This window comes from Conger conger, chromosome 6, assembly GCF_963514075.1.
Source record: "Conger conger chromosome 6, fConCon1.1, whole genome shotgun sequence".
Taxonomy (NCBI): Eukaryota; Metazoa; Chordata; class Actinopteri; order Anguilliformes; family Congridae; genus Conger; species Conger conger.
Genome location: NC_083765.1, coordinates 42,883,619 through 42,910,583, shown reverse-complemented (window position 1 = coordinate 42,910,583; position 26,965 = coordinate 42,883,619). Strand labels below are relative to the sequence as shown.

The 26,965-nt window shown below is 47.1% G+C and overlaps 1 protein-coding gene across 2 annotated transcripts in view; it reads left to right on the top strand.

The window, feature by feature from the left end:
* The window catches only part of necab2 (N-terminal EF-hand calcium binding protein 2), a 183,304-nt gene that overhangs the window by 55,200 nt on the left and 101,139 nt on the right, over positions 1–26,965 (top strand). For both annotated transcript variants that reach the window (XM_061246264.1, XM_061246263.1), the window contains exon 5: positions 1–38. This exon is cut by the window's left edge and continues 60 nt beyond it. In XM_061246264.1, coding sequence (XP_061102248.1) covers positions 1–38 — 38 coding nt within the window. The remainder of the gene's footprint in view (positions 39–26,965) is intronic.

Sequence of the window (26,965 nt, the reverse complement as noted above, 5' to 3'; positions counted from 1 at the left end):
ACCTATCCATCCTGAAGGCAATGGACTTCACCAAGAAGGTGCGTGTGTGCGAGTGTGCGTACGAGTGTGTGCGTGTGTGTCTTGTGTGCGTGCGTCGCTGTTCACCGCTGTGAACAATCAAATCACTGAAAGGAACCGCAACTGTTTTTTTAGTTTTTTTTTTGTTTTTCTCGGCTTGTAACATTCTAGTTCTGTTTTCATTCCAATCAGCTGCACGGTTTTAGGCATGAAGCTTTGTTGCCATGGCGATTCCAAATGAGCTGAAAAAAAACGAAACGAAACATGACGACGGAGAACGCGCACCGAGGCACCGCGGCCGTGCATGAAGTCGGCAAGTTTCCGTCCAAACACCGGCCCCATGGCCTTCACACACCGCTCACGGCGTCTGTGTGTGTAACGGAGGGGGGGGGGGGGGGGGGGGGGGGGGGGGGAAGGGGGGGGAGGCCAGCTTTCGCGGGAGTTTCCTGTGTGAGGCTGTGTGGAAGCGCATCAGCCCCGCTCCTCGGGCTAAATATAGCCCGGCTCTTTTACCGCTCGCTTCGGCCGTTTCTCCGCTCAGCGCTTCCCGTTTCTTGTTAGCGCGCGACTGGAGACGCCCGTCCTTAGATTTTATTTGCCGTGCTGCCGCCTCACGCTGTTTTACGCTCCCCTCAAACAGTACCGGGAAGCTCGGGGGAGTTGGGAACAGCCCCCCCCCTCCCCCCCGCCCCCCCACGCGCTCTCAGAAAGAGCGCTCTGGCAGCACCGGTGCGTTTCTTTGTCGAGTCCCCGGATCTCCGCCGCGTTCAGGCTGCGGATTGGTCACAGATGCCGCGGAGCTGCACAATAACACCTCCGGTTGCGGGTTTGCGCGAAATATCCCGCCGCGTGTGCGCACGCTGAACAAGCGTGGCGCTTCAATATTAATGATACGCCACCTGACAGGTGCATTGTGGGAAAGAGAGGGGGTGGGTGATTGTGAGGGAGGCTGACTGGCCCTTCCGTGATTGAGCGGATCTATTTTTTGCTGCTTTGCGGGTTTGCATTCTGAGTTCCTCTCCGCCTCCCACCTCTCACTTTTCTCCCTCTCGCTCACCCTTTCTTTCATTCCCTACTTTCTCTCTCTTCGTCTTTCTCCTCCTGTCTTTCTCTCGTATGTCAGCCTCGGTCTGTTTATCTGGCCTTCTCTCGTCTCTCTTCTGCTCTACCTCTAGTTATTTTCTTCTCTTTTTGTAGCTTCCTTCTTTGTGCTTCTGGCTCTCTCCCTCTGTCTGGTGATGAGGGACACAAGTTCTACTCATCAGGATGGTGTGCTCTCGCTCTCTCTCCCTCTCCCTCCTTTCTCTCTCGCTCTCTCTGTGTTCTCCTACTAAATAGGGCCGCTGATGGTGGCCACACACATGCACACCAAAACAGACAATTAGTTGCTATCTTGCAATAAATTCACTACCTCTTTCTGCATCTCTCTCTTTCTCTCCCTCTCTCTGCACAAATATACAAATTGCCTCCTCTATTTCCCCACCATTTACCCCCCCCCCCCCCCCCCCCCCCCCCCCCGCCCCCACACACCTCCCCTCCTGGAACCCTGATGTTTTGGCTCCTTGAGTTTTTGTGAACTCCGAGGGGAGTCCTAGTTTTCATGTTCATAAGCTGTCCTTATGGCTTCATAATTCACTTTGGTTGCTATTTTTATGTCTATTCAAATTAACAGGCTGTTGGTGGGAGGCATAAAGCAGGATGTTAAATCAGTTTTTTTGTGTTGTATGTGTTTATATGCAAAGAAAACTGTGTGTGAGTGAGAGAACGAGGAGGAGAGAGGGAGATGGAGTGAGCACATGTCAAATAGCAACTGATTGCGTGCTCTGGTGTGCCTATGCGTGTGTGTGTGTTTGAGATTGAGTGTGTGTGTGTGTGTGTGTGTGTGTGTGTGTGTGTGTGTGTGAGAGAGAGAGGCAGAGAGAGAGAGGGATGCAGAAAGAGGTAGTGAGCATATTGTAAGATTGCAATTGATTATGTGTTTTGGTGTGTACTGTATGTGTGTGTGCGTGTGTGAGACAGACAGAGAGAGCGTGGGTCAAGAGATGGAAAGGGAGATTGAGAGGGAGAGAGAGAAGGAGGTGTAGAAAGAGGGAATGAACACACGTAAGATAGCGACTGGTTGTTGTGTTTTGGTGTGTATGTGCGTGTGTGCGTGTGTGCATGCGTGCATGCATGTATGTGAGAGAGTGACAGAGTGCAGAGAGAGAGATGGAAAGGGAGATTGAGAGGGAGAGAGAAAGAGAGAAGTAATGAACCCACATGTAATATAGTGACTGGTTGTTGTGTTTTGGTGTGTATGTGTGCACATGCATGCGTGTGTGTTTGTATGTGTGTGTGTGTGTGTGTGTGTATGAGAGAGAGACAGGGCAGGGAGATAGATGGAAAGGGAGATTGAAAGGAAGACAGGAAGAGAGAGAGCGGGAGAGAGAAAGAGAGGGGTAATGAACCCACATGTAATATAGTGTCTAGTTGTTGTGTTTTGGTGTGTGTGTGTGTGCATGTGCACGTGTGTCTATTTGTGTGTGTGTGTGTGTGTGTATGAGAGAGAGGCAGAGCGGGGAGATAGATGGAGAGGGAGATTGAGAGGGAGCGAGAAAGAGAGAGGTAATGAACACACATGTAATAAAGCGACTGGTTGTTGTGTTTTGGTGTGCCTGTGTGTGTGTGGGTGTTCCTGTCTGAGCGATGTGTAAGGTAGTGAGTGGTTGTTGTGTTTTGGTGTGCCTGTGTGTGTGTGTGTTCCTGTCTGAGCAAGGTGTAAAAGTAGCCTTGGTGCCAGCTGATGTGGTAATCAGAGCTCTGATGGATATCTCTCTCGCACACTCTCGCCTTGTCTCGAATTGAAAGGAAAATGTCCTTAAATCCATCATGCCTAGCTGTGAGAGATGAAGGTGATCTTTCTCAGTCTCTGGACCAGAGTGTCTGGAGCTTCCCTGTACGGAAAAAAACACACCACATATTCCAGCACACAGCTTGAGCTTGTGTGTGGGATTCACCACAACAAGCATTATTATGATTTCTAGAACATTCCCAGCAGGCTTGGATAAAGGTCCCAACATTTGTTCACTTTTTCCCTGGGTGTATCTTGAGCATGAATGTTTCTCAGTTTAGTTATTCAAGTTCATACAAATATTTCACATGTGGGTGGTTTTTCACTGAGTCAGTTTCAGTATTCCACAAATCTGGCATGTCTGTTGATGCGACAGGAATTGCTTTCCGTTACTGAGACCAAACGTACAACAGATAATCTGTGAAGCAGTAAATGTGTTTTAATACAAATGTGGGAGTGTTTTTTTTTTTGACAAAAAAATTATCCCTAACATACTTCAATGTTATACTTCATGTTTCATGTTCACCAAGAAGAATATTAACATCGGTATATTACGGTGGTTGCTTCTTCTATGTACAAATTCAGCAATACATTGACTACTTACTTGATGAACAGGAGATGGTAGAGGGGAAAAAAACAGTAAGAGTAACAGTAGAATAACATTCATTTAGGTCATGGAGCAGCACTTGAAATGTTTCTTTTTGATTATCGGTGACGCGTGAGTTGAGTTTAATAGTGTCTATTGTAGTTGAGATGGGGACAGGGAGCCATTTCTAACAAATCCTTGCCCCTTCTGCCTTTGTGTCTCCAGTCATTGATTAAACTACAAATTGTCATATAACACTTCCCCACGGCAAGTGCACTAAAGTGTTTAAAGTGATCTTTTTCTTCTTTGTCATTTTCGAAAAATCGTTCAGACGGAAATACTCCCAATAGAAATTCCATTACCGTTGAGCAGTTACAAATATATTTTTATTTTATGTTTGCGTTAAACACTCCCCTCAAAACGCCCCGCCCCTCTTAATCTCCGAAAGCCTCATTTATTGATCCCTGACTGCGATATTGAGTAATGCACCTGTTCTGTTTAATTAGATCCCAACCGTTCGTTACCGGAGTGCGTTTCCCTGGCGACCGTGTCTGGCGATTCCGAGGTGCTTGTGGGGGATAAGAGATGCGGAATTTATTGTTGTTTGAAGTTCTGGGATCGAAAGACCCTGACGCAAATCCCCCCAGGCTCCCTCTTATAACGCTCTGCCTTCGACCGGCCATTGGCAAAAAATAAAATAAATCATTCTAGCTGGAAGAGCAAGCGGGGAACTGCAACTAATTATTAATGTAAATTTCATGTTTCCATTCGCTTCATGAAATATTCATTCTCCGACAATCCGAGTGTCAATTAGCGCAGCTTTTGTGCTCCTTAGAGTCCCTCTTTAGACTGCTGTATGCATACCATTTATTAAATGTCATTTTTATCAGATTAACGCAGAGACAAAGAAAACTAATATATCGTGGATTAACAAATGTCGCTTGCGTATGCTAAGGAACAACACAGAGGTGAAGGGAGGGGGTAGGAGATCTACAGCAATATATTACATCGAAGAAAACAGATTTAATGTGTTAATATAGCCTACATTTCATACTTTTATATGTATAATTTATTGTGTGCATCCTAAACTGCCAAAACAAGTACCGTTTTACGTGATACATATACTGCAACCATATTAAAAAAACGAGTGTATTTTTCCTCCTCTTGAAGGTACTTCAGCCTCTGGTGATGAATAAAACCTGTGTGTAAGTGTGACATGTAATCAGTGATTGTGCAGTGTGACATCACGGTCACAGCACACTGAAATGTACTTTTGTGTGGTACATGGATTCTTCATGCCTTCATGAGCAGGAAATGGTTCTCAACTTCAGCCCTGGCCAATCTCACTGTCGACAGCCGATCTCTTTATCAGTTAAGGTTGCTGAAATTACACATCTAGCCTCTTCGGTGCTTTTACAAAAGGGCTGTGAGCGTAGTGAAAAGCAGCTTTGTCACTCGACATTGCTCATTGCAATTTCACAGATGGCCTTTTCCATAGAGACTTAGGCATTCTATTTGATTTTTAGATAGTATTCAGGATATGCACTCAGTGACCACTTTATTAGGCAGACCTCTCCACCAGGGCAGATATCTGTTGGGGCAGATATCTAAATCAGCCAATCATGTGGCAGCAACTCTGCGCATAAAAGCTGACATGGTCAAGAGGTTTGGTTGTTACTCAAACCAGACATCAGAATGGGGAAGAAAGGTGATGTAAATTACTTTGACCGTGGAATGATTGTTGGTGCCAGAAGGGGTGGTTTTGAGTATCTCGGAACCTGCTGATTTCCTGGGATTTCCACATGCAACAGTCTCCATTGTTATAGAGGAAACAAAAAACATCAAGTGAGCAGCAGTTGAGCATCCAGTGAGCAAAAAGGCCTTGCTAAGGAGAGAGGTCAGAGGAAAATGGCCAGTCTGGTTCAAGCTGACTGGAAGACGACGGTAAATCAAATAACCACATGTTACAACTGTGGTATGCAGAAGAGCATCTCTGAACACACAATACCACTATCAAAATAAGTCTAATAAATACCTAATAAAGTGGTCACTCAGTGTGCACTGATGCAATTTTAGGTTAAGTACCTTGGTCACGGGTACAACCGTAGTGTCTTGAAATCAAACCTGCAATCTTACGGATAAAAGCCTGGTTCCTAACCCATTATGCTGCACTGCTGCCCACCCAATGGCATTTCTTTTGGCTATGAATTCTTCATTTTGTGCAAATGGATTTCTGTTAGTGATCTGGTCTTTAGGCCAAAAACCCCAATGATTTCCCCTCACAATGCATTATTTGGCCAAATTAATTTTATGAAATCACTTTATAAAGGAGTTGGAGATAGCACATTACGGAAAACTACAGCGTCATTTCACTGGTCTCATTAAAAGTCCTGGGATGTCTCCATGGGTCATTTATTCTTTATGCCACAGTTATTACTGGCATAATGCAGGCAAATCATCTCCCAGCATGCACTGCAAGCATCTAATCAAGAACATTTATTCAGCTCAAAATTCTAAAGTTACAAATCAATATGCCTATAGGCTGCCAACTATTTTGTTGTCAGATGGGACTTAATGTAGATGAACAAGGAAGAGCAGGGCAGGGGCACCTTAGGTGATGTGTGGTTAGCATTCTGGCACAAAATGGCTGCCATTGCATCACCCATGTGGTGGTGGTTGAGGCGAGTTCCCCCTCATCACACTTTGAGTGATGTTTGGTGATGTCACTCAAGGGGTTGACAGGACAACAGCTTGGAAACGGCTGATTCTCTTGTGAGCACACCTGCCGTGTAAATGCAGGTATGAAGTGATCAGAACCTCCCATGAGGCATGTGAAGGGATTTTCTCACCTCCTCAAACCTCCTCAAATGGTGTAACATGAAACGAGAATGTTCCAGAGAACCACTGTGTCTGTGTGTGTGTGTGTGTGTGTGTGTGTGTGTGTGTGTGTGTGTGTGCCAGCGTGCATGCATGTATGCATGTGTGTGAGCAAGTATGTGTGGGTGCATGTGTGTGAGTGTGTGTGTGTGTGTGTGCTTGAATGCGTCAGTGCATGTGTGCATGTGTGAGTGTGTGTATGCTTGTGTTTGTGTGTGTGTATGTGTGTGTGCGTGTATGTATGCAGGCATGTGTGTGAGTGTGTGTGTGCGTGTATGCATCGGTGCATGTGTGTGTGTCTGTTTGCGTGTGTTTGTGTGTGTGTACGTGTGCGCGTGTGTATGCGTGTATGTGTGTGTGCAAGCACGTGTATGTGTGTGCATGTGTGTATGTGTGTGTGTACGTGTGCGCGTGTGTATGCGTGTATGTGTGTGTGCAAGCACGTGTATGTGTGTGCATGTGTGTATGTGCGTCCATGCGTGGGCGCCCTTACTGTATTAATACGAGTGCACGTGCGTGTGAACGTGAAGGCCTGACAGAGCAGCGATGGCCAAATTGCATGTTTGTGTTCTTCTTCTGTGGTGTTGTGTGTAATTAGAGCAGCTTCTGCGTGTGGTGTGAGCCTAATGTCAGCTGTTGAGCTGGAGCTGGACCTCCTCCCCTTCCTCCTCCTTCCTCCAGTTCTGGAATATTCCTCGCTTAACATCTGGAATATCTTGAATATGAATGGTGATAATGAACACGGTTTCATTCCTTCATACTCCTGATTTTCTCTCGAGAAAGCATCTCCCTTTTAATTCTCTAGCTTTTATCTTTACTTCTGGCGTAGTCTCTATGGTGCTATAAATGAGCTGTGCTCTGTCGTCCCTGAGTTTCTGTGGTAGTCGAGTGCATTTTCACTCCATTGGTCCTTAGGCCCTGCTGTGATAACCTGCTGCGTTGCACTCACTCTCACATCTCTATGGTGATCAGATGGTGTCACTGATCTACACCGCTTTGCCTCTATGGTGTTAGAAGTGCATTTGTAATGTGCTGCTCTCGAGTGCCTTTGGCGATGAAGTACATTTGCATGCCATTGCTTCCCCGAGTCGCCATGGTGTTAAAGTGCCGTTTCTCCCGGTTACGGTCCCGTGTTTCTGCGAAACCTCAACGAGCTCCTCATTATCTCCGAGTGTCTCCATTTGGAGGGCTCTCAGAGCAAACGGGCGGAAAGGGCAGGCAGCTCTTCCATCGGATTAGCAGAGTGTTCCTCTGTCCCGGCTCCACGTGTGAAGCACTTCAGCAAAGGAGCAAAATTAAAGCTGTCCAAAAATACAAAACACGGAGAACAAAAGCTGCTGTCAGAAGACTTGTTAGAAACTGCAGTAATCGCAGCAAACCTCTATGATGATCTTTCATTTTCCCCTCTGTCTGTCTACCTTTTTCTTCATTGTCCCAGGAATTCTGGAAGCTTCCTCTGTACTTCTGATGTCATGGCCTCACTGCCGACGGTGTCCTTTGGTTGCGTTCTGATTGGCTGAGGCAGCTGGCTGGCGTGTTTGTTTCGGCTGATCGGGTGCAGTGATTGGCCAAGAAGGCTGGCATGTAGGCAGGTTTTACACGTCGGCTTGTTTTGACGTTGCCACGGGGTAACTTCCACATAAAAGTCAAATTATACCTCCCAGGCAAAAGTGTGCCGAAGCAACTGATCACTGGTAGAGGGTCCTTGGTCTGGTCTCCTAGCAACATGTCCTTGGAAACGACATGGGACAGAATATACCCGCCACTATGTTCAGTCTTAGTTGCCCCTTCCTACAGATATGGAGACCACTTCTACTCTTTCCTCATCACCTGGGGGGCGGGTTGGGGGCTGGGTGTGTTTGGTAAAGGTGAGAGGTCAAGAGAGACAGAAGAGAGGTGGCCCAGGATTGGTCTGCAAGGTCTGGTTTCGCTGAAATCATGAGGAGCATGAGGAGAGGCCAGCCAGGTCTCAGTAAAGGAAAGAGAGAGAGAGAAAGAGAGTGAGAGAGAGAGAGAAAGAGAGAGAGAGAGAGAGAGCGCACACCATCCACTTGAGTAGCACTTCTGTCTCTCGTCCCTGTCTCCAGCCTGCGTCTCCTTTGTCCTCGGAAAAATAGGAGCCGATTTTGTTTCCGACCCACGGTTTTTCCCGGGAGCTCGCCAGGGGTGCTTTTTGAATACCCAGGAAATTGCTTTGGCCTTTTTCCAATCGCCGCTAGCTGCAGTCCCCACTTACCCTCCGCACTCTCCGGCTGATTGAGCCCCTTTCAGTCCCACGCACGCTCCCGCAGAAAAAAAGAGGGCCGGGGGGGAAGGCTTTCGATTGGCTCTGCGCCCGCGGCGGCGGCGGCGCTGGTTTTTTTGTGAAGCTCCTCAGGCTTTCGTGGAGCGAGGAGCGGCGCTCTGCGTTTGAATGGCGGTGGAGTGCGGTGAGTCACGGCCAGTTGGCTGACGGCGAGCAGATGTTTCCATTCATCTGTGGGCCGACAAGCGCTCGCACTGCCCTGGCGGAGGGTGCGTGCTGGGGGACGCGGGCCTGTTCGCCCCCCCCCTGTGTTCACACACTTTACCAATGCAGCATTCGGGCCTTTCTCACCCCTTCTGCTACCGAGAACCTGGAGGAGAAACAAAATGGAGACCAAGACACATACCGGACTAGAATTCCGAGAAAGGGTTGTGATTTACTTCATTTACTTACTTGTATTTTTATTGTACGGGAAGAATGATTAAATTCATTGTGCGTATACAAGGTGTTAAAGCATACACACGTCGAGTGCTAATAAAACCTGGGCCCAGCTCCGTTTAAAACTCTTTTCACGGTGGGGTTTCCTGTCCGCAGAAAAAGAAGGAAAAACAAACGCACAAAAGAAGAGATGAAGGTAGAGGAGAAAGAGGACACAAGCTGAGCGTGAGGCGACTTCATCTGACTTTACTTTAGAGAAATTATATATTAATATGTCTTTATATGCCCATCACCTCCTCATTCAACAAATCACGGATGAAGACAGGCACATATGACAAGGGGGTGGTGTGGGGGACGTTAGTCTAAGTTACGTTTGTATCTAAATATGTCAGATCGCCTTAGTGCAAGCAAGGTGAAATGTGTCCGTTTAGTAAAGTCTATTACGTTCATCATTGGCCCTAACACTTCAGCTCCTGTTCCGCAGTGCTTGAAGTGCTCAGATAGTGGACTGAAGATATAATCATGCCCCATTTCACAGAATGGTGCCTCCCCAGTGCTCACAGCCCCGGTGGACTCCTGGCAGAATTGGTTCTGTGCCGTTAATTTGATATTACAGTGTACACTACAGCCATTAAGGTAACACATAGCGCAGCAAGATAAAAGTAAATCCTTCTTAATTCGTATATTTTAAAGGGGTAGTCAGGCCTGGCCTTCGATGACACCAGTGCTGGCCTTGAAGATGGGTACCTGTTAGAGAACGCAAGGCGGGTCGCAATGATAATGGATTTGTGAGAAATTCAGTTAGTGTCAGAGTTAAAGGGCATAAATTGGAGATTTCAACTCACCGTGAATTCCACATTCCTCTGTCCCTTCCTTGGTACTTCATTGTGTGTTAAAAGGGAGCTTCGGGAAACCTTTTAAACAGTTCACTCTAAGAGCGCCTTTTTTCAAGGAGAACCATTCTCTGTTCCTGCTTCTGACAGTTGATTGTCAGGCCTGGTGTGTATTGTCATTCATTTTTGGGGGGCAGGGCTGTTTGAAGTACAGCAGGCCAAAAATGCTGAGATTCCTGTCTCTTCCCCGACTGACAGTCCTTCCCCCAGTGACAAATCGCTCCATCCGTACCTTAAGGGGGAATTTTCAATCAGTCAATCAAATAAAATGCATTTGTTGTAGAGCATAACCTTGCAATTGCATTGTCATAAAGTGACTGGATAGAGTGCGTTTGTGTGTGTGCGTGTGTATGCGCGTGTGTTTGTTCCAGAGGGAACCGAAAATCCAGAATGCCAGTTGGTGGGAGCAGGCTCTTGCTTTAAAACCTCTTTAATTCTGGGAGTGAGATTGTGATTACCCATGAGCAGGCCGGCAGGGCATCATGGGAAATGCAGTCCAGGAGAACGGCGCTGTGGGTAGACAGGCTTCATAATGCAGAACGGGCCTTACGAGGTTGAAAAGGTGTGGTTTGGCTACGGACGGTAGCAGCTCTTTGCCGTTGTGTCTGGTCGGCTGAGACCAGGCAAGCTCACGGAGCGCGTGCGAAACACACAAAAAAAGTTAAAGAAAACGATTTAACCAAACGCTAAAAATAAAAATGGTGTGAATAGGCATAGTGGGAAATTGTTCCCTCATACTTTTTAATTGCCTCTTTAAAAGACAGAAGTCATTAATGAACATGTTTCAACTCCCTCCACACAGACACACACACACACACACACACACAAACTGGGCCCAAACGGTTTTAATGAGCTGGTCTCATTAGCCTTCTCAGAGCGGAGCTGTCTGGAATAGCATTCTCCCCCCCAGCTCCTCTCTGTAGGTTTAAACGGCAGTTAACACACCCCCCTTCTGTCATCTACTATAGCATTTTAATGTATACTGTGTGTGTGCATGTGCATGTGTGTGTGCGTGTGTGCGTGTGTACATGTGTGCATGTGTTCGTGTGCGCATTTATACAGAAAAGCCCAAGAATATTTTGACTGTAAGACATTTCCTTTATGTTTGTATTCTAGCACTTTGGAAGTAAAATAATACACTATGTGATTAAAGTGTAGACTGTCACCTTTAATGTGAGGTTATGCTCATACAGATCACCATGTTTTGTTCATACCCATTTTAAGGTACCAAAGGTATTTGGACAGATTAACAATACGTGTAATGAATCTTTCCTCATTGGCTGCTTATTATTTGCGTGTAATGATAGCCTGAAGTGTGCAACTGATGAACATGGGCAGATGCTGGATATCTTCCCTGGCAACACTACCGGCACCGTGTTTCACATGAGCTGGCATGCTTTGAGATTCGGATACGGGCAGTTCCTTTCTCCCTGCACTCTTTCCTCTTTCCGTCCCCCTGCTTCTGCTTAATCTTCATCCCATCTGTCCGTTTGTCTTTTGGGGCGACATTGGCTCAGGCAGTAAGAGCAGTCGTCTGCCTGTTGCAGGGTTGTTGGTTCAATCCCGCCCTGGGTGTGTTGAAGTGTCCCTGAGCAAGACACCTAACCCCCAAATGCTCCTGATGAGCTGGTCGGGGCCTTGCATGGCAGTCAATCGCTGTTGGTGTGTGAGTGTGTGTATGAATGGGTGAATGAGAAGCATCAATTGTACAGCGCTTTGGATAAAGGGGGCTATATAAATGCAAACCATTGACCAAAATCCTCTGTTACTGTTTTTTCCACTTTCTGTTCTTAAGGCTTACTTGTGCTTTGCATATTATCATGTAGTGTTCAGGGTATGATAGTCTTCTGAGCATCTATGCCTACGTACTGATATTCTCAATCTGTCGGACTTTGGTTGTGAAGTTTTTTCTTTACAGTTGAAAGTCTTCTTCCATTGCCCTTAGTCTCCCGCACTGTTTACCATTTGCCATTTGAGTTTTTTATTTAATGGTGTTGATTTTGTCAGGCCTACTTTTCTGATTGTCTGATCTATTTATTCTGACTCCTCACCCTTATTTTTTGGGCATTTGTAATTGCATTTTTAGTGAGTTTTAGACTTTAGACTTTAGCTTGTCAGACTCTAAAGGCGCGTCTCCCAGCCTCGAGCTAACCAGACCCCGGCAGCTCTCTTGTTTGCATGCACTGACGATCAAAGTTAACAAAGAACAGCTGTGAAGATTGGGATATGTATTCCATACCCCCAAACCTTGGTGCGTGTGCGACAGTCTCTCATTCTCGCTCTCGCTCTCTGTTTTCTCTCGTCTGTTCTGGGTCCCTCGCTCTCTCTGGACTCCTGGTTCTGGGTCCCTCGCTCTCTCTGGACTCCTGGTTCTGGGTCACGCAGAACACCCTGCCAGGGGTTTGCAACTGTCCGAATGCGACACTGTCAAATCCTCCCGCCAATCTTTTTCTCTCTCCTCTCCTCGGCCTGTCCTCTCTTCTCCTTTCTTATCCTCCCACTCCTATCCCTCCCTTCTCCTCTCTCCTTTCTTCTCCTCTTTCCTCTGTTCTTTCCCCTTCCCTTCTTCCACTCTTCTCTTTTCTTTCTCTCACCTCTTTCTTACTCCTTGCTTCATGTCTCAATTTTTCTGGTAACACGTTATTTGAAGGCTGTATGAATAATGCTTACATGAGGCCTTCATAAACACTACATGACACCTTCATGACACCTTCATAAACATTTAATTGACACCTGACATAAACACTACATGACACCTGACATAAGCATACATAACTATTCCACTTGGCGTCAACTGACACGATTGGTCATTATTTCACTTTTAATGTTGAATTGACATTGAAAGTGACATAATGACATAATGACCCTTTATGACACCAAGTAGAACAGACATTTATGAATGGTTATGTATGGTTATGTCACATGTCATGTAGTGTTTATGTAGGTGTCATGTAGGCATTATGCATACGGCCCTCAAATTAATTGTTACCATTTTTCTCTCTGCTCTTTTTCTTTCTCTCCTCTTCCCTCTCTCATCTCCCCTCCTGCCAGTCTCTCCCCTCCTCTTCTTCCCCCTCTTTTCTCCTCCCTTGTTCCCTCTCTCTCCAGACGATTGTGTGCTGTTCACATACTGCTCTCCCGTTTTGGGCGGTGTTGTCTCCGCTCACTCGGCGATAAAGCGTTGGCTACTTTTTTCTTATAATTGGAATGGAATAAAAAAGCATATAAATAAATAAGTCATGGAGATGTGAAGGTTATTCTTGTACAGTATGTATTTCTTTGGTTTTATTTTTAATTCTCTCTTGCAGTTTGAGCTGAGCGAGAGAGCGAGAGAGAGAGAGGGGTAGACGCGTTTCAAATGGTAATGCCTCTGGAAAGGAGCCAGGAAAATGCATTAAAAGAAAAAAAACAAACAAACTTGATGTTTCAAACAATAATTTAGGAAGTCATAAAAAATGCATGGATGAAAACTAATGGCATTCCGCGCTGTAGACGCATTCCCCCGTCTGTGCGCGGCGGATGTGAGCCGCCAGTGGAAACACTGCGCTTTAAACGGGAGCTTGCGGCCCTGCGGCGAATACGAGGTGAGCTCTAATCACGGCCCTAGCGGACTGGAGTCTGCCTGGGTCGCCCCAGCTACGACAGACATGGCGGCTTCCAGTGACTCTGCAGTGTGTTCTCAGCTGTTTGTGTGCATCGCAGACCTGGCTGCATTGCATAATTGTTTTTCGATTAAAATTCTTCTCTACGCTTTACTGAGCTTGTCTGGTGTATTGGAACCCCGCCTTCTAGTCCTCTTGGCTCAATTTCAGCAGGCAAGATCAATCAAGCACAGAGAAGTATTTTAATCCAAAACAATTACAGACAGTATGTGACCCAGGTCTGGTGCATTGGCGGAGCTTGTGGGACTGATGCCGTGAGTGATTTTTTTCCCCCTCAGGTTCCCAAACACAGACCTTTCTGATCCTCTGCAATCACGCCGTGCTGGTCCGAAGTGTGGCGAACTGGGCACCCGGGTGAGAGGGTTTCCTCACACTTACCCCATTAAAGCATAATTTCAGAAAATGTCCAATACACCGGACAATTTCATAAAATACCTATGAACGTGGTGGGGAAAAGCGGCACTGAAGTCTAATGAGCGTGAATATGAAACGCGTGGTGCGGCAGTCAGCCGCGTGGTGCGGTTCAGAAACGGTTTAATCCCGGGATGCTCCCGGGCCGTGGTGAGGAGAGCCGTGCCGACCTGGAGGAGTCCTGCAGCTGCAGTGCACCCGCGATGCGGCGCCGCATGGCGCATGGCGCATGCATGGCAGAAGCCCCGCTGCGTAATGTTGTGGTGCAAGGCTCCGTTACCTCTGGACTTCTGGGTAATGGCGGCCGCTAAGCTGATTGCGGGCTGTGTGAGGGGGAGGCTTCGCCCTACTGTCATGTGGTATTGTCGTGGAAACAGCCCAGGAATTAGATTACATTCAATTTTATTTAGCAGATGCTTTTATCCAAAGCAACGTAGAAGAGGCCCGGCTTCGTTACCTCTGGCCTTCTGGGTAATGGGGCAAACCCCCCTCCCTCGAGACTTCGCCCTACTGTCAGGTGGTGTTGTGGAAACTGCCCAGGAATTAGATTACATTAAATTACATTACATTTTATTTAGCGGACGCTTTTATCCAAAGCGACGTACAAAAAAAGTGCATACCAAGGTCATTAAAGCAAACTACAGAACAGGTTGGACAAGGAGCATTATGTCCAGTACACAGGTCATACAGGCCAGGTCAAGGTTCCACACAGCTATTAGGCCCTTGAACAAGGCCCTTAACCCTGCATTTCTCCTTCTGAAAATTTTCCCCTGCTTAGTCTAATCAACTGTAAGTTGCTTTTGGATGAAATAACAATTTCATATTGGCCATCCTTGATGGATTACTGGCTTGTACTTGCTTTTTTTCTGTTGAGCCACACCAGTTAGTTACTGGGACTCTGAGCCACACCAGTTAGTTACTGGTGCATTTGTCGGCCGGATCCTGGAATGGCTCAGGGGGCCGTGGCCACTTTTGGGCTCAGACTGAGCTCTGGGCTCTGCTGGAGCTGAGCTGCGGAGGTGGGCAGGTGGGCTTCAGTAATGGCCTAGCTGCCTGGAGTCGGGGTGAAAGGTCGTGGGGAATTGTGGGTAGCATTTCCTGACTATGGCAAGAGCCACCTGCCAGTGTGAAGCTAAGTTGAACTCGGATGTTAAAATATAGACACACACCCGCAGAAACACGCACTCACGCACTCACTTTCTCTCGTACACACATGTATGCAGTACACACACAGACACCCATATGCGCGCACATACACACACACAGGCACACACATGCACACACACATACACACACACACACACACACACACACACAGATTTGCCATTTGTGTGTCTGGGGGAACTGGATGAAGGACAGATCCTTGGCCTGCACTGTGGTTGGTAATTTGGGTCCAAATAACACTCAGACACTGAGAGTGTGTCTGAATACAGAGAGAGTGCTGAACAGGACTGTGATTTCATTGGTGCCGCTGTGAGATACAGCAATTACAGTTTTTTTTACAAACATTTCTCAATACTGAGTTCACTTTCTCAAAGCACTTCACGTAGTTAGCACAACATCGGTCTATGTGACCGAAATGTGAATCATCTGTCATTGCTTTGATGCAAAGCGCATTCGGTGACCGCAGCTTTTAAAACTCAAATTCTTTTCTCACTCAAACTCGATCACCAGCAGAACTCTACAGCGTCTACAGCCCATTTTGCACAAGTTTACATAAGCTTCAAGACTGTTCATTTTCAGTTCAAAACATAACATACAAATTCAAATAGACAGCAATTTTGCTTCCTCACAAGAACTATATTGAAATATATAGTAGACATGATGGTTGCGGAAATGAGTGTGAAATACTGCAGACTGAACTTAAAAGAATGAAGCCAATTTCAGCTCATTTCCATCGTAACTGGAGACCTGCCCTGGTGTTTGCTGTTCCATTACCATGTCTGGTATGATGTTTCATGTAAAGCAGGACCCAGGGAGAGAGAGGGGAAAGGCTGGCAGATGAAGAAGAATGGCCTACACTTTCAGAAAAAAAAGTTCTAAAAGGAACCCAGTGATTCCAAAGAACCCTATCTACTGTAGTCCAAGGGTTCTTTGTCAGGGCAGCCTGTAGCCTCATGGTTAGGGTATATGACTGGGACCTGGAATGTTGATGGTTCAAGCCCCAGTGGAGCCTCTATAAGATCCATGGTACAGCTCTTTGCTCAAGTTCCCCTGTTAAGTCTACTCAACCATACGTCACTTTGAATAAAAGCGCCAGCTAAATAATAAATTATAAAATGGTTCTTTGGCCAGGAGCTTTCACCCTTCACACCTATGAGAGAAAGAGACAGTGTGTGAGTTCTGTGTGTTTCTGTTGGTGTGTGTCTGCATTTTAACACTAAAAAGGTTCCTCTATAGGACAATCAAAGAACCCTTTTTTTTCTGAGAGTGTAGAGTGGGAGAGGGAGAGGAGCATGCACGCATGGTGGAAGTCAACAGAGAGGAGGATCGAGAGCAGTAGTCTCAGATGAGATTAGGGCTAGTATAATGATCATGGTCTATCTTTGAGAGAGGCTGGTCTGAGAGTGCAGCTGAATCCGGACCACTCAACAGTGGCATCTGCTGTGAGGATTTCCAGTGTAAGGTAAGGTATGCATTCTGCGAGGGCATTAAGACTGCACTGCATATTAGACATGGTCTGTACACTGTCTCGACAAACAATGGACTAAATAAAAACTAGAAATCCCGAAATGATTCACTACTTGAATAATAGACATAAAATGATGTACATACTGTACCTACCTGTCGTTAGTGTTTTTTAGGTCATTGTGTTGTTGTGACATTCTCGTTGCTAGAAAACTAGTGCTGGTATTTTGGTAGAATGGTTTGATTTTGATATATGCACAGAATGCAGTGTTGGTAGTTCAGGTGCATTCTGGGTGTAAAATTAACTGTTGAGCTAAGCTGCATGTTAGTGCAGATGAAGGTGTAAATAGTTTTGAAGGTGAACTCAGAAATAATTCTAACCAATTATAAGAAACTGTCAAGCTCTGTGAATATTAATGAATATTTGTTGCACTCCAAGACAAATACACACATGTACATGCCTGCTTTAACACATACAGGCACATAAACACACTCAGGCACACTTTACAAAACACACATATAACCAATTTAACGCATACAGGCATATAAACACACAGACCTATTTAAAAGATGTACTGTAACTGTGTTGTGCAGGGTTTGGCAGGTACAGAGTTAAACCTCCTCTAATGGGAACATGGAGGAGAATAAGAGCAGAACTGGGGATAATTGGCTCTGCTTCCCTTCTTCTGAGCTCTCCTCTCCCCACCAGGATGTCTTCCTTCAACTTCCCCCCAACCTGAAACCCCTCCACTCTCTGCACACACTCACACACACACACACACACACACACACACACACACACACACACACACACACACTCTCACACACACACACACACACACACACACTCACACTCTCACACACACACACACACACACACACACTCTCACACTCTCTCACACACACACACACACACACTCTCTCACACACACACACACACACACACACACACTCACACTCTCACACACACACACACACACACACACTCTCACACTCTCTCACACACACACACACACACACACTCTCTCACACACACACACACACACTCTTACTCTCACTCCCACACATACCCACACTCTCACACACTCTCACTTTCACTCACACACACATACCTATACACACACCCATCAGCACAGATGCACACACACCCACACCCCCATACGCACACGCCAGCACGCACACCATTCATTTCACACATTAGCACAGATGTATTCAAACAGGGCGCAGTGGAAACGCGTAAAGCTGGAACAGTGTCAGATGCAGAAATGCGATCCGTCCCATCCGCAGTGAGAGCGCGGGGATGGGGAGGGGGTGAAGCCCGGCTCCCTGCATATAAACACATCCATCTTCACGTTCCCGCTGCCCCAGAGAGAACCCGCGGCGCTCCCCACTCGCTGGCTCACTCTTTCATATTACTCCGCAATTAAATTATTCATTCCTGCAGTGGAAGCCCCTGATCCTGGGTGACTTACAGTACGGCAGGCTGCCTCTGGATCCCGTCTGCGCGCTCACATTTCTCACATTTATTATTTCTTTCATTTTTGTATTATTTCTGGAGGAAAAAACCCGGGAGCCAGGGCCGTGAGCCTGAGACGGGGGCTCTTCCGGGATCCTCCCGCAGCACTCAAAGAGAGACCTTACTGCCTTCGCTTTTACCGCCTTACAATCTGGCACAGCGCTTCTCTCCTGCCTTCTACTGCCAACACTGCCACAAAGCCCTAGCTTTTCCTTTCCTGAAATACATGAATTAATTCAGTATTAATGATCGATGGCCTGCAGGTTTGGATGAGACGCGGTAGTGTTTGGTCCACACCTCCCTCTCCCCCTCCGTGTGCAGTAATGATTTTAAAGAGGCTGAACCGTCACGGTCGGGACCGTGAAATGGAGGCTCTGAACCTGGCCCAGAGGACAGAGCCGGGTGCTGGTGTGCAGTGGCACCTTTTCATGTTCGTTCCTGCCTCAGCCACGCTCTGACACCGGAACATCTACCCCCCTTTCATCACTTTCATCCTCCACTCCCTGGGCTGGGATTAGTGTGTGTGTGTGTGTGTGTGAGAGAGAGAGAGAGAGAGAGAGAGAGAGAGAGTGTGGGCGTGTGTGTGTGTGTGTGAGTGTATGGGTGTGTGTGTGTGTGTGTGTGTGTGAGTGCGTGCGTGTGTGAGAGTGTGTGAGAGTGTGTGTGTATGCGTGTGTGTGAGTGTGTGAGAATGTGTGAGAGTGTGTGAGTGTATGGGGATGTGTGTGAGTGTGTATGTGTGTGAGAGTGTATGTGCACATGTGTGTGTGTATGGCTGTGTGTGTGTGTGCGCACGTGTGTGTGAGTGTGTGTGAGTGTGTGAGCATATGGGTGTGTGAGTGTGTGTGTGAGAGTGTGTGTGAATGTGTGTGAGTGCGTGTGTGAGAGTATCTGAGAGTGTGTGAGAGTGTGTGTATGTATGCATGTGTGTGAGTGTGTGTGAGTGTGTGAGAGTGTGTGAGTGTATGGGTATGTGTGTGAGTGTGTATGTGTGTGAGAGTGTATGTGCGCATATGTGTGTGTATGGCTGTGTGTGTGTGTGTGTGTGAGCGTGTGTGTGAGTGTGTGTGTGTGTATGGGTGTGTTTGAGAGTGTGTGTGTGTGTGTGTGTGTGTATGGGTGTGTGTCAGTGTGTGTATGAGAGAGAAAGAGTGCGTTTATGGGTGTGATTGTATGGCTGTGTGTGTGTGCGTGTGTGCATGCCTTTGCGTGTGCTAGTTTTCTCGCTGGAATCTATTCACAGACATGGATTCCTGGCATTTTATTAAAGTTGCATTGCTTTCATGCAATATGCTGTTTTCACACAAATTTCAAGGGTTTAACTTTGCAGGAATCTCTGTCTCATTTTTCACTGTGTGAAATGGTGTTTCCTTTGTCAGAAAGGTCCATAAAGCTCCATAATTCTTATTTTTTTACAAGACATTTTTTATTTAGCTCTGTACTCCACAATATGAGGTTTATAATCAAACGAATTACACAAATTACAAGTGCAGATGTTCAGCTTCAATTAAAGAGTCATTTTTAATACATTTTGGTTACAACCCCCCATTTCCAGGGACCATAATATTTGGGATCTTTCATGATTCAGCATTAATGTGTTTTCACAGAGCAGGAGCAGCTGTCGTGTTTAGCGGCGTTTAAAATGCAGATTTTGCAAACCTTAAGCAAAACCGGAACCAAACAACCGTACGGCCTCACCACTAATGAACATTCTACGGCATTCCCCGGCCTGCAGTTGTGTTTGCGTTGCAGTCTGTCCGGCCCCGGTCAATAAGAATTAAAAATTAAAATGCCAATTAGTCTCTTGTACTGCAATTAATGTTGCTTTCATGCCGCGGCTGGGTAGATAATAAGCTGAGAAGTCGGTTATTTACCGATTGGGCGGCAGCCGTTAGCGAACGCTGCGCTGCTCTCCTGCGCGAGGCTTTTCATCGCGCCTCTCGGTGGAGTTTCGGAGGAATCAGAGGGCCGCGTTAACGGGGTGTGACTCAGGGGACGGGTCGCGGCTGCAAAGCCGTCGCTGCGCTCCTGTCCCGTGTCCGTCTCCCCAAAGCGTGTGTGTCTTTGTGTTCCTGAACGTAAAGCCATCACCTTTTTTTAACAGGAGCCATTGTAGCATTTGATAGACCGATAGAGAGATCATTACATTTATACAGCGCTTTTCTAGAGACTCGAAGCGCTTACAGTGATGGGGGGGAAACTCGCCTCAACCACCTGGGTGATGCATGGCTGCCATTTTGCACCAGAATACTCAATACACACCAATTGAGGTGGAGAGGGAGAGAACAATGTTTTTGCCGATTGAATCAGGATGATTAGGGGGCAGGTTGAAAGCCGTGGGATCTTTAATGACCGAGTGCAGTCCGCCGTACATTCAAAGGGAATGCTGATGAGGAAAGGGTGGGCGGGGGCTACCTCTGCTCTTCACCTGTCAATAAAAACCGGACTGAAGCATTTGAAAATTGATAATACTCTTACCTTACATAACTGACATTTACCAGCCATAGAAGAAAAATCTTTTTCTTTTTACACAGCATCCATTTTACACAGCTAGGTATACAGTATTCTGAAGCAATTCAGGCTGCATTAAATGCTATAATGCAATATAATATGATATAATAACAGGTTTTGAATCTAGCCCGTCGGAGAGGCAGCGTGGGGGCTTTCATTGAGCGGCGAGTGTAGCTGAGCGTGTGAAGTGGAGATGACGGGCGAGTCAGAGGCGTTTCTCTGCCGGTCCGCGCGTCTCCTGCTCTGCTTTATATGTGGCCCTGCGCTGGAGTCATATCAGAAGTGTATCATAGCCTCTGTGCGCTGGAGTCATATCAGAAGTGTATCATAGCCTCTGTGCGCTGGAGTCATGTCAGAAGTGTATCATAGCCTCTGTGCGCTGGAGTCATGTCAGAAGTGTATCATAGCCTCTGTGCGCTGGAGTCATGTCAGAAGTGTATCATAGCCTCTGTGCGCTGGAGTCATGTCAGAAGTGTATCATAGCTTCCGCTGCGCTGGAGTCATGTCAGAAGTGTATCATAGCCTCCGCTGCAGGTAATGTAATTCATTCTTCATGTCACACATGCAGTGCTTCCCGCTTTATCCGTTTTTTCCTCAAAAGAAAATCCGGATAATTGGATTCTCTGATCTTAATTCACAGATGGAAGAGGGCACCATTGAATCTTTTGTGCTAATGGGTTCTGGACAGAATCACTCTCCCCCTCTATCTCTCCCTCTCTCTTTCTTTTGCTCTTTCTCTCTCATTCTCCCTCTCTCTTTCTCTCTCTCCTTTTCTCACCCTCTCCCTCTCCCCCATTCTCCCCCTCTCTCTCTCTCTCTCTCTCTCTCTCCCCCTCTCTCTCTCTCTCTCTATCTCTCTCTCCCCCCCTCCCTATTTCTCTCTCTCTCTTGGTTTTGTGATTCACAGTTTCACTGTAACTTAGTGCTCTACAAATCTGTGCCAGTACATTGGTCAGAGTCAGGCCACTGAATTGCACGCGCGCGCGTGTGTGTGTGTGTGTGTTGCGCGTGTGGGTGTGTGCCCGTGCACGTGGGTGTATGCACGTTAGTCTTGCATAGTGTCATCGACAAACAACCTTTGTCACTCCCCAAAAGCCAGCAGTTGGCAGCGCTGCTATGGAGAAGTCACCTCGCCTGTCCCTAGTAACCTGCCTCGCAGGTGGTAATGCTTCTCGCCGCCAGTAGGGGGCAGCCTGTTCGAGTCCCACAGCACAGAACCCGAACGCTGTACCCGCGCCCGCCCCTGGCAGAGCGGGTGATGAAGAGAGACATTGTCGAACGTGTTTCAGTTGGTCAAACACGGGAACGGAGCGCGTCCCCATTCGAGCGCGGTTGAGTTCCGGCCCGGCGTTAATCTTCATCGTGAGCTCTCCCCCTCCTCCTCCTCCTCTCGGGTCAGTTCAGTCCAACCCCGGTGTGTCTGCGTGGCAGCGAGGGCGGACAGGATTTGTATCACCCCGACGGTCACACTCAGTACACGAAGCTGCTCTCACACACTGCGCTCCAGCAGTACATAACCCGGACAGACTCATAACAGATATATAAGTTTACAAACTGTAAACTGCTGAGGTCAGCGAAGGGAACGTTGTCCTGGTGAGACCCAAGGTTGAGCAGTCCGTATGGGAGGCGAAACAGGTCGTATCTGGAGTCAAGTGGTGTGGGAACAATTGTCCATCCATCCGTTTTCTAAGCCTCTTATTCCTGGTCAGGCTGACATTGGCTCAGGAGGTAAGAGCAGTCGTCTGGCAGTCGGGGGGTTGCTGGCTCGATCCCCCACCCTGGGTGTGTCGAAGTGTCCCTAAGCAAGACACCTAACCCTCAATGGCTCCCGGCAAGCTGATTGTTACCAATCTTTTATCAATATTTTCTATAAAAGTGCTATGTAACTGCAGTCCGTTTACCATTCGGTCAAGGTCATGAGGTGGGCTGGAGCCTATCCCATCATGCATTGGGTGAGAGGCAAAAATACACACTGGACATATCGCCAATCCATCACAGGTCACACACACCATTGACTCACATTACACAACTTTCCAGTTGGCCTACTGCATGTCTTTGGCCTGATTACCTGACAGACATGGGGAGGATATGTGACCTCCACACAGCAAGGCAGCCCTCTGTCCGGATTCAGCCCTGGGTTCAAACTGTACCTCCTTCCCGTGAAGCAACAGTGCTATTCACCGCACCACGCCACCCAAGTACATTCAGAAATATCTGACTTGAGAGACTGTGATTTATTACCTTGGACACTGGAATGCAAACTACACCATTAGCACGCATTCCTTCCAGCTGTCACTCTGCCAATATCTTTCGCTTTCTCGTCTTTCGGCTCTGCAGTGACCCCTAGTGGCAGGACCGTTCGCTAACTGTTCCACCTTCTTTTAATAGCCCGTGCTAGAGGACCGCTGTGGTGCCGGTTTGCATAACCCTGGCGGACTTACTGACTGCCAGCCTATGATTGGGCGGCTGGTGGACCCTGTTGGGTTGCTGGCCGGTGATGTAATTGTGTCTAAGAGATAAAAAAATGTTTACTGTCCTTCCCTGACCGTGCAATACCAGTGTGATAAAAATGAGCAGTTCACTTCCTACTCTGATCCTCCCTCAGTTTGTTTTCTATCAGTTTGTGCCATTCAGCTACATATCCTCCTAGGACAGGGATCATCAAATCCAAATCCAGCCCTGCTTTTATTTTCTCGTAGGTAATTAGAGTTACTGATTGGCCAGACAATCTTCACACCTGACTCCCAGGATAACGGCTGGGAAACCAGCAGCTATTGTCCTTCTGGCACAGTGATTTGCTGATCCTTATCCTGGATACATTTTTGTCCCCTGTAGGCGACATGAGTTTCTGGTCTTAATCTCAAAAACAGTATATTCTTCTATGCTGACAGCAACAGTACAAGCGACATTCAATATAATACCGATATAATAAATTCGATTTTAGAAAATATTTTCACTGCAACATGATTTTCTCTCTTCCGACACGCTCTCAAAGAAAAGGGAAAAGTCTTGAACTGAAGCCATTTTGCGCTGCTGGGCTGGGGGCCCCGGTGGTTTCCGCTCCTGTTACTCTCCGTGGTCAGGCTGACGTGATTTAGACCGCAATTGGTAACCGCGGCGACAGTGACAGGTGTTCCTGCCAGGCCGGGCTGGGTCCGGCTAGCATTCTATTTGTCTTCTGTGTTCCACTGTTAGTGTCCCAGCGGTCCCTGTAGGAGTGTTTGGGGATAATTGGATAATTTGGTTTCCTCTGGAACGGGACTTGGTCCTGCAGTGCCCTGATGAAGCTGACTTCCGCCTCTGTTCTGCCGGCTCGGAACTGGAGGAATTTCAGCCAGGAAGGAACTCAACTCCTGGGCTAGTTTCTGTGGAACTGCAGTGCATCGTGGGGGAATGAGTCTTTATGGTGGCCTTGTTTCTAGTGAGCCTACAGTACACTTGTAACAGCCTCTCATCTGGGGCTAATTCAGCTCTGCGTTGCCTGGAAACTTCCTTCATAATTCAGGAAATAAGTATTCAATTCAATTACATTTTATTTGTCTAGCAGGCTTTTTACAGAAGACTATCCACAAAGACGCTTTACAGAGTAACAGAAGGAAAGAAAAAATACCGGCCCTAAGCCCCCAAATAGCATACGAGGTAAAAACAAAAAACCCTCAAACAGTGGTGAGAAAAAACTCTCAATGGGAAGAAATCTCGGCCAGAGCAGCAAGGCGTAAATGTAGAATGCACATGTAATGAGGAAGCTTGGTACAGTACGTACAGGGTTTCTGTGGCATGTCTGCAGTATTTGGTCTGATTTTGGGTTTGTGCTGGGGGCAGTACTCCAGCCGTCCGGCGCTCTCTCAGCAGCTGATGATCATCTGAGCTGCTCGCAGGTCACTCCAGGAGGCCGTTTGAAATCCTGGGAATTAAGGGGATTTTCTCACTGCACGAGGACATGCATCCCGCTCCTGCAGTCAGGGCCTCCTCTTCAGACACGCGTGGTCTATTTTGTGTCAGCCTTTGTCCGCTGTAAGGGTGTGGTTTCTGCGTTGTAGTTCAACACTGAACAGACATTATGTGAATGAAGCTGCACCATTGCCAAACTCTCTCTCAGTTTTGGGCAGAACCCCCCCCCCCCTCCTTTCTCTCTCTTTTTCCCCTCATCTCTCTCTCTTTCTCTTCCCCCCCTCTCTCTGCCTCTCCCTCCCCCTCTCTCCTCTCTCTCCCTTCCCCCTCCTCTCTCTCTCCCTCTCTCCTCTCTCTCCCTCCTCCTCCTCTCTCTCTTCCTCCCCCCTCCTCTCTCTCTCCCTCCCCTCCCTCTCTCCCTCCCCCTCCCCTCCCTCTCTCTGACATTTTCTTTCCTCCGCTTTCCACACTAGTTGCGACTGGTCCATCCAGCACTGAGCGCCTGGGGAAACTGTGTGCAGAGAGAGCAGGGCTTCTGTTTATTTCTGTAACTGTGCGCTAGTTAACTTGTTTTTTAGCTATTTTAAATTTAAACTTATGTTCTAAGGCCTTTCAGAAGTTATTATTCTCTTAATTACTCTGCCGTTAAATAGAGCTTTTAAAAATGTGTTCAGTTAAAAGGCAATTATTATTTTTAATTCTCTCTTTCTCTCTCACACACACACACACCCACACTCCTCACATACACACACACACACACTCTCACACTCTCATGCACACACTCTCTCACACACACGCACATCCACACACACACACTCTCTCTCTCACACACACACTCACACACACACTCTCTCTCACACACACACACACACACACACACATTGAGCCCTCTCCTGCTGAAAATGTAATTTTGCTGAAAGAAAAAAAAAAGAAAGCATTTTCTTCCCTCCTCTTCCTAAACAGGCTCCAGCATTTGATTATAGGGGGTAACTGCACTTTGATGCCCCCATCACAATACGAGGACCCCCGCCCACCCTTCTCTCTCTCTATAGCTTATGATTGCACAGAGAGAGAATACATACATCCTCCTGGGTTTCACACAGTTAGGCATTACATTACATGTCATTTGGCTGACATTTTTATCCAAAGTTATTACAGTTTATTAGACTAAGCAGGAGACAATCAGGCCCAACGGCTGTGCAGATTTTATTATGGCTACACTGGGGATCGAACCACATACCTTGCGGGACCCAGTTATGTACCTTAGCCACTATGGTACAGGCCGCCTGAAGAAGGAGCTGTGTAAAAATGTGTGGAAGGCCACATTTTCCCTTTCCTTCTTATAATCTATGATTTTCCACAGTTTTCCTCAATTAGGAATTCTCAGTCATGTTCACACTCATGCAACCAGCACTGTCACCTCTGCCGTGGATGTGGGAGAGCATGACCATAAAGGCGCTTTTGTCCTTAGAATCTACTTTCGATGATAAACTGATCCAACCACCAGTTATATGGTCTGAAAACCACACCTGTCTCCTGCCCTGTGGAAAAAAACCCCACTGAAATGACAGGGCTCCTGTCTCCGGGGCAACCACACCCACTCTGTTCACCGTAGTGACGTCCATCGTCCTCCTCCACCTGGAGAACGAGGGGGCTTTGTGTCGATAATTTGCTGAAAAATGATCTGCGTGATTAAAATTGCCTGCGAAAACGCGCTGGCTGGCAATTATAATTAAGACGCTGTTGTTGTGATTGCTTTTTTTTAAAGGGCTGTTATCTCCTCATCCTACCCCCTACCCCCTACCCCTGCTGTTTTTACCTTTACTTTCATCAAAGAAACATTGACATGCACCTTCGCCGCCACACGCGCACACACACACACACACAACTTCCTGTCTAAATTGTTCCTGTGCAGCTGTGAGAATTCTAGTGTATAATTAAAAACTCAAAACTTATGACGTTCATGGAGGAGGATGAGGAGGAGGAAGAAGACGAGAAGAAAGTCATTTCATTGAGTCTGAGCGACTCACCTTTCCGGATTGGATCAGGCGAGTGAACAGGAAGTGCCCTCATTCTCTAGGCCTGAGCTCACACCCTCCTCATCCATAGCTTGCAGGGTTAGTTGTAATTTGAAATCCGAGTCTTCACCACATCCAGGTTCCTGTGCGTCCCTTTGATTTGGCAGTCGTCCGTTTTGTACGTAAATTGTCTCGCTGTTCGAGGTTCAGCCCAGTAGTGGGGAGGGTTTTGAGACTGAGGAAGGGCTGAGGTCATCTTGTCAACTCCCCCAGTGGGTAGAGCTCCAACAAGCTGTCAGTCACTGCTTTCTTTGAGCCAATTAAAAGACCAGAAAAGTGTAGTGAGTCAGTGATGACATACAGTTAGTGAGCACTTTATTAGGTTTTTATTAGACTTATTTTTTCTGCTGCTGTAGCCTATCCACTGACACATTATGTGTT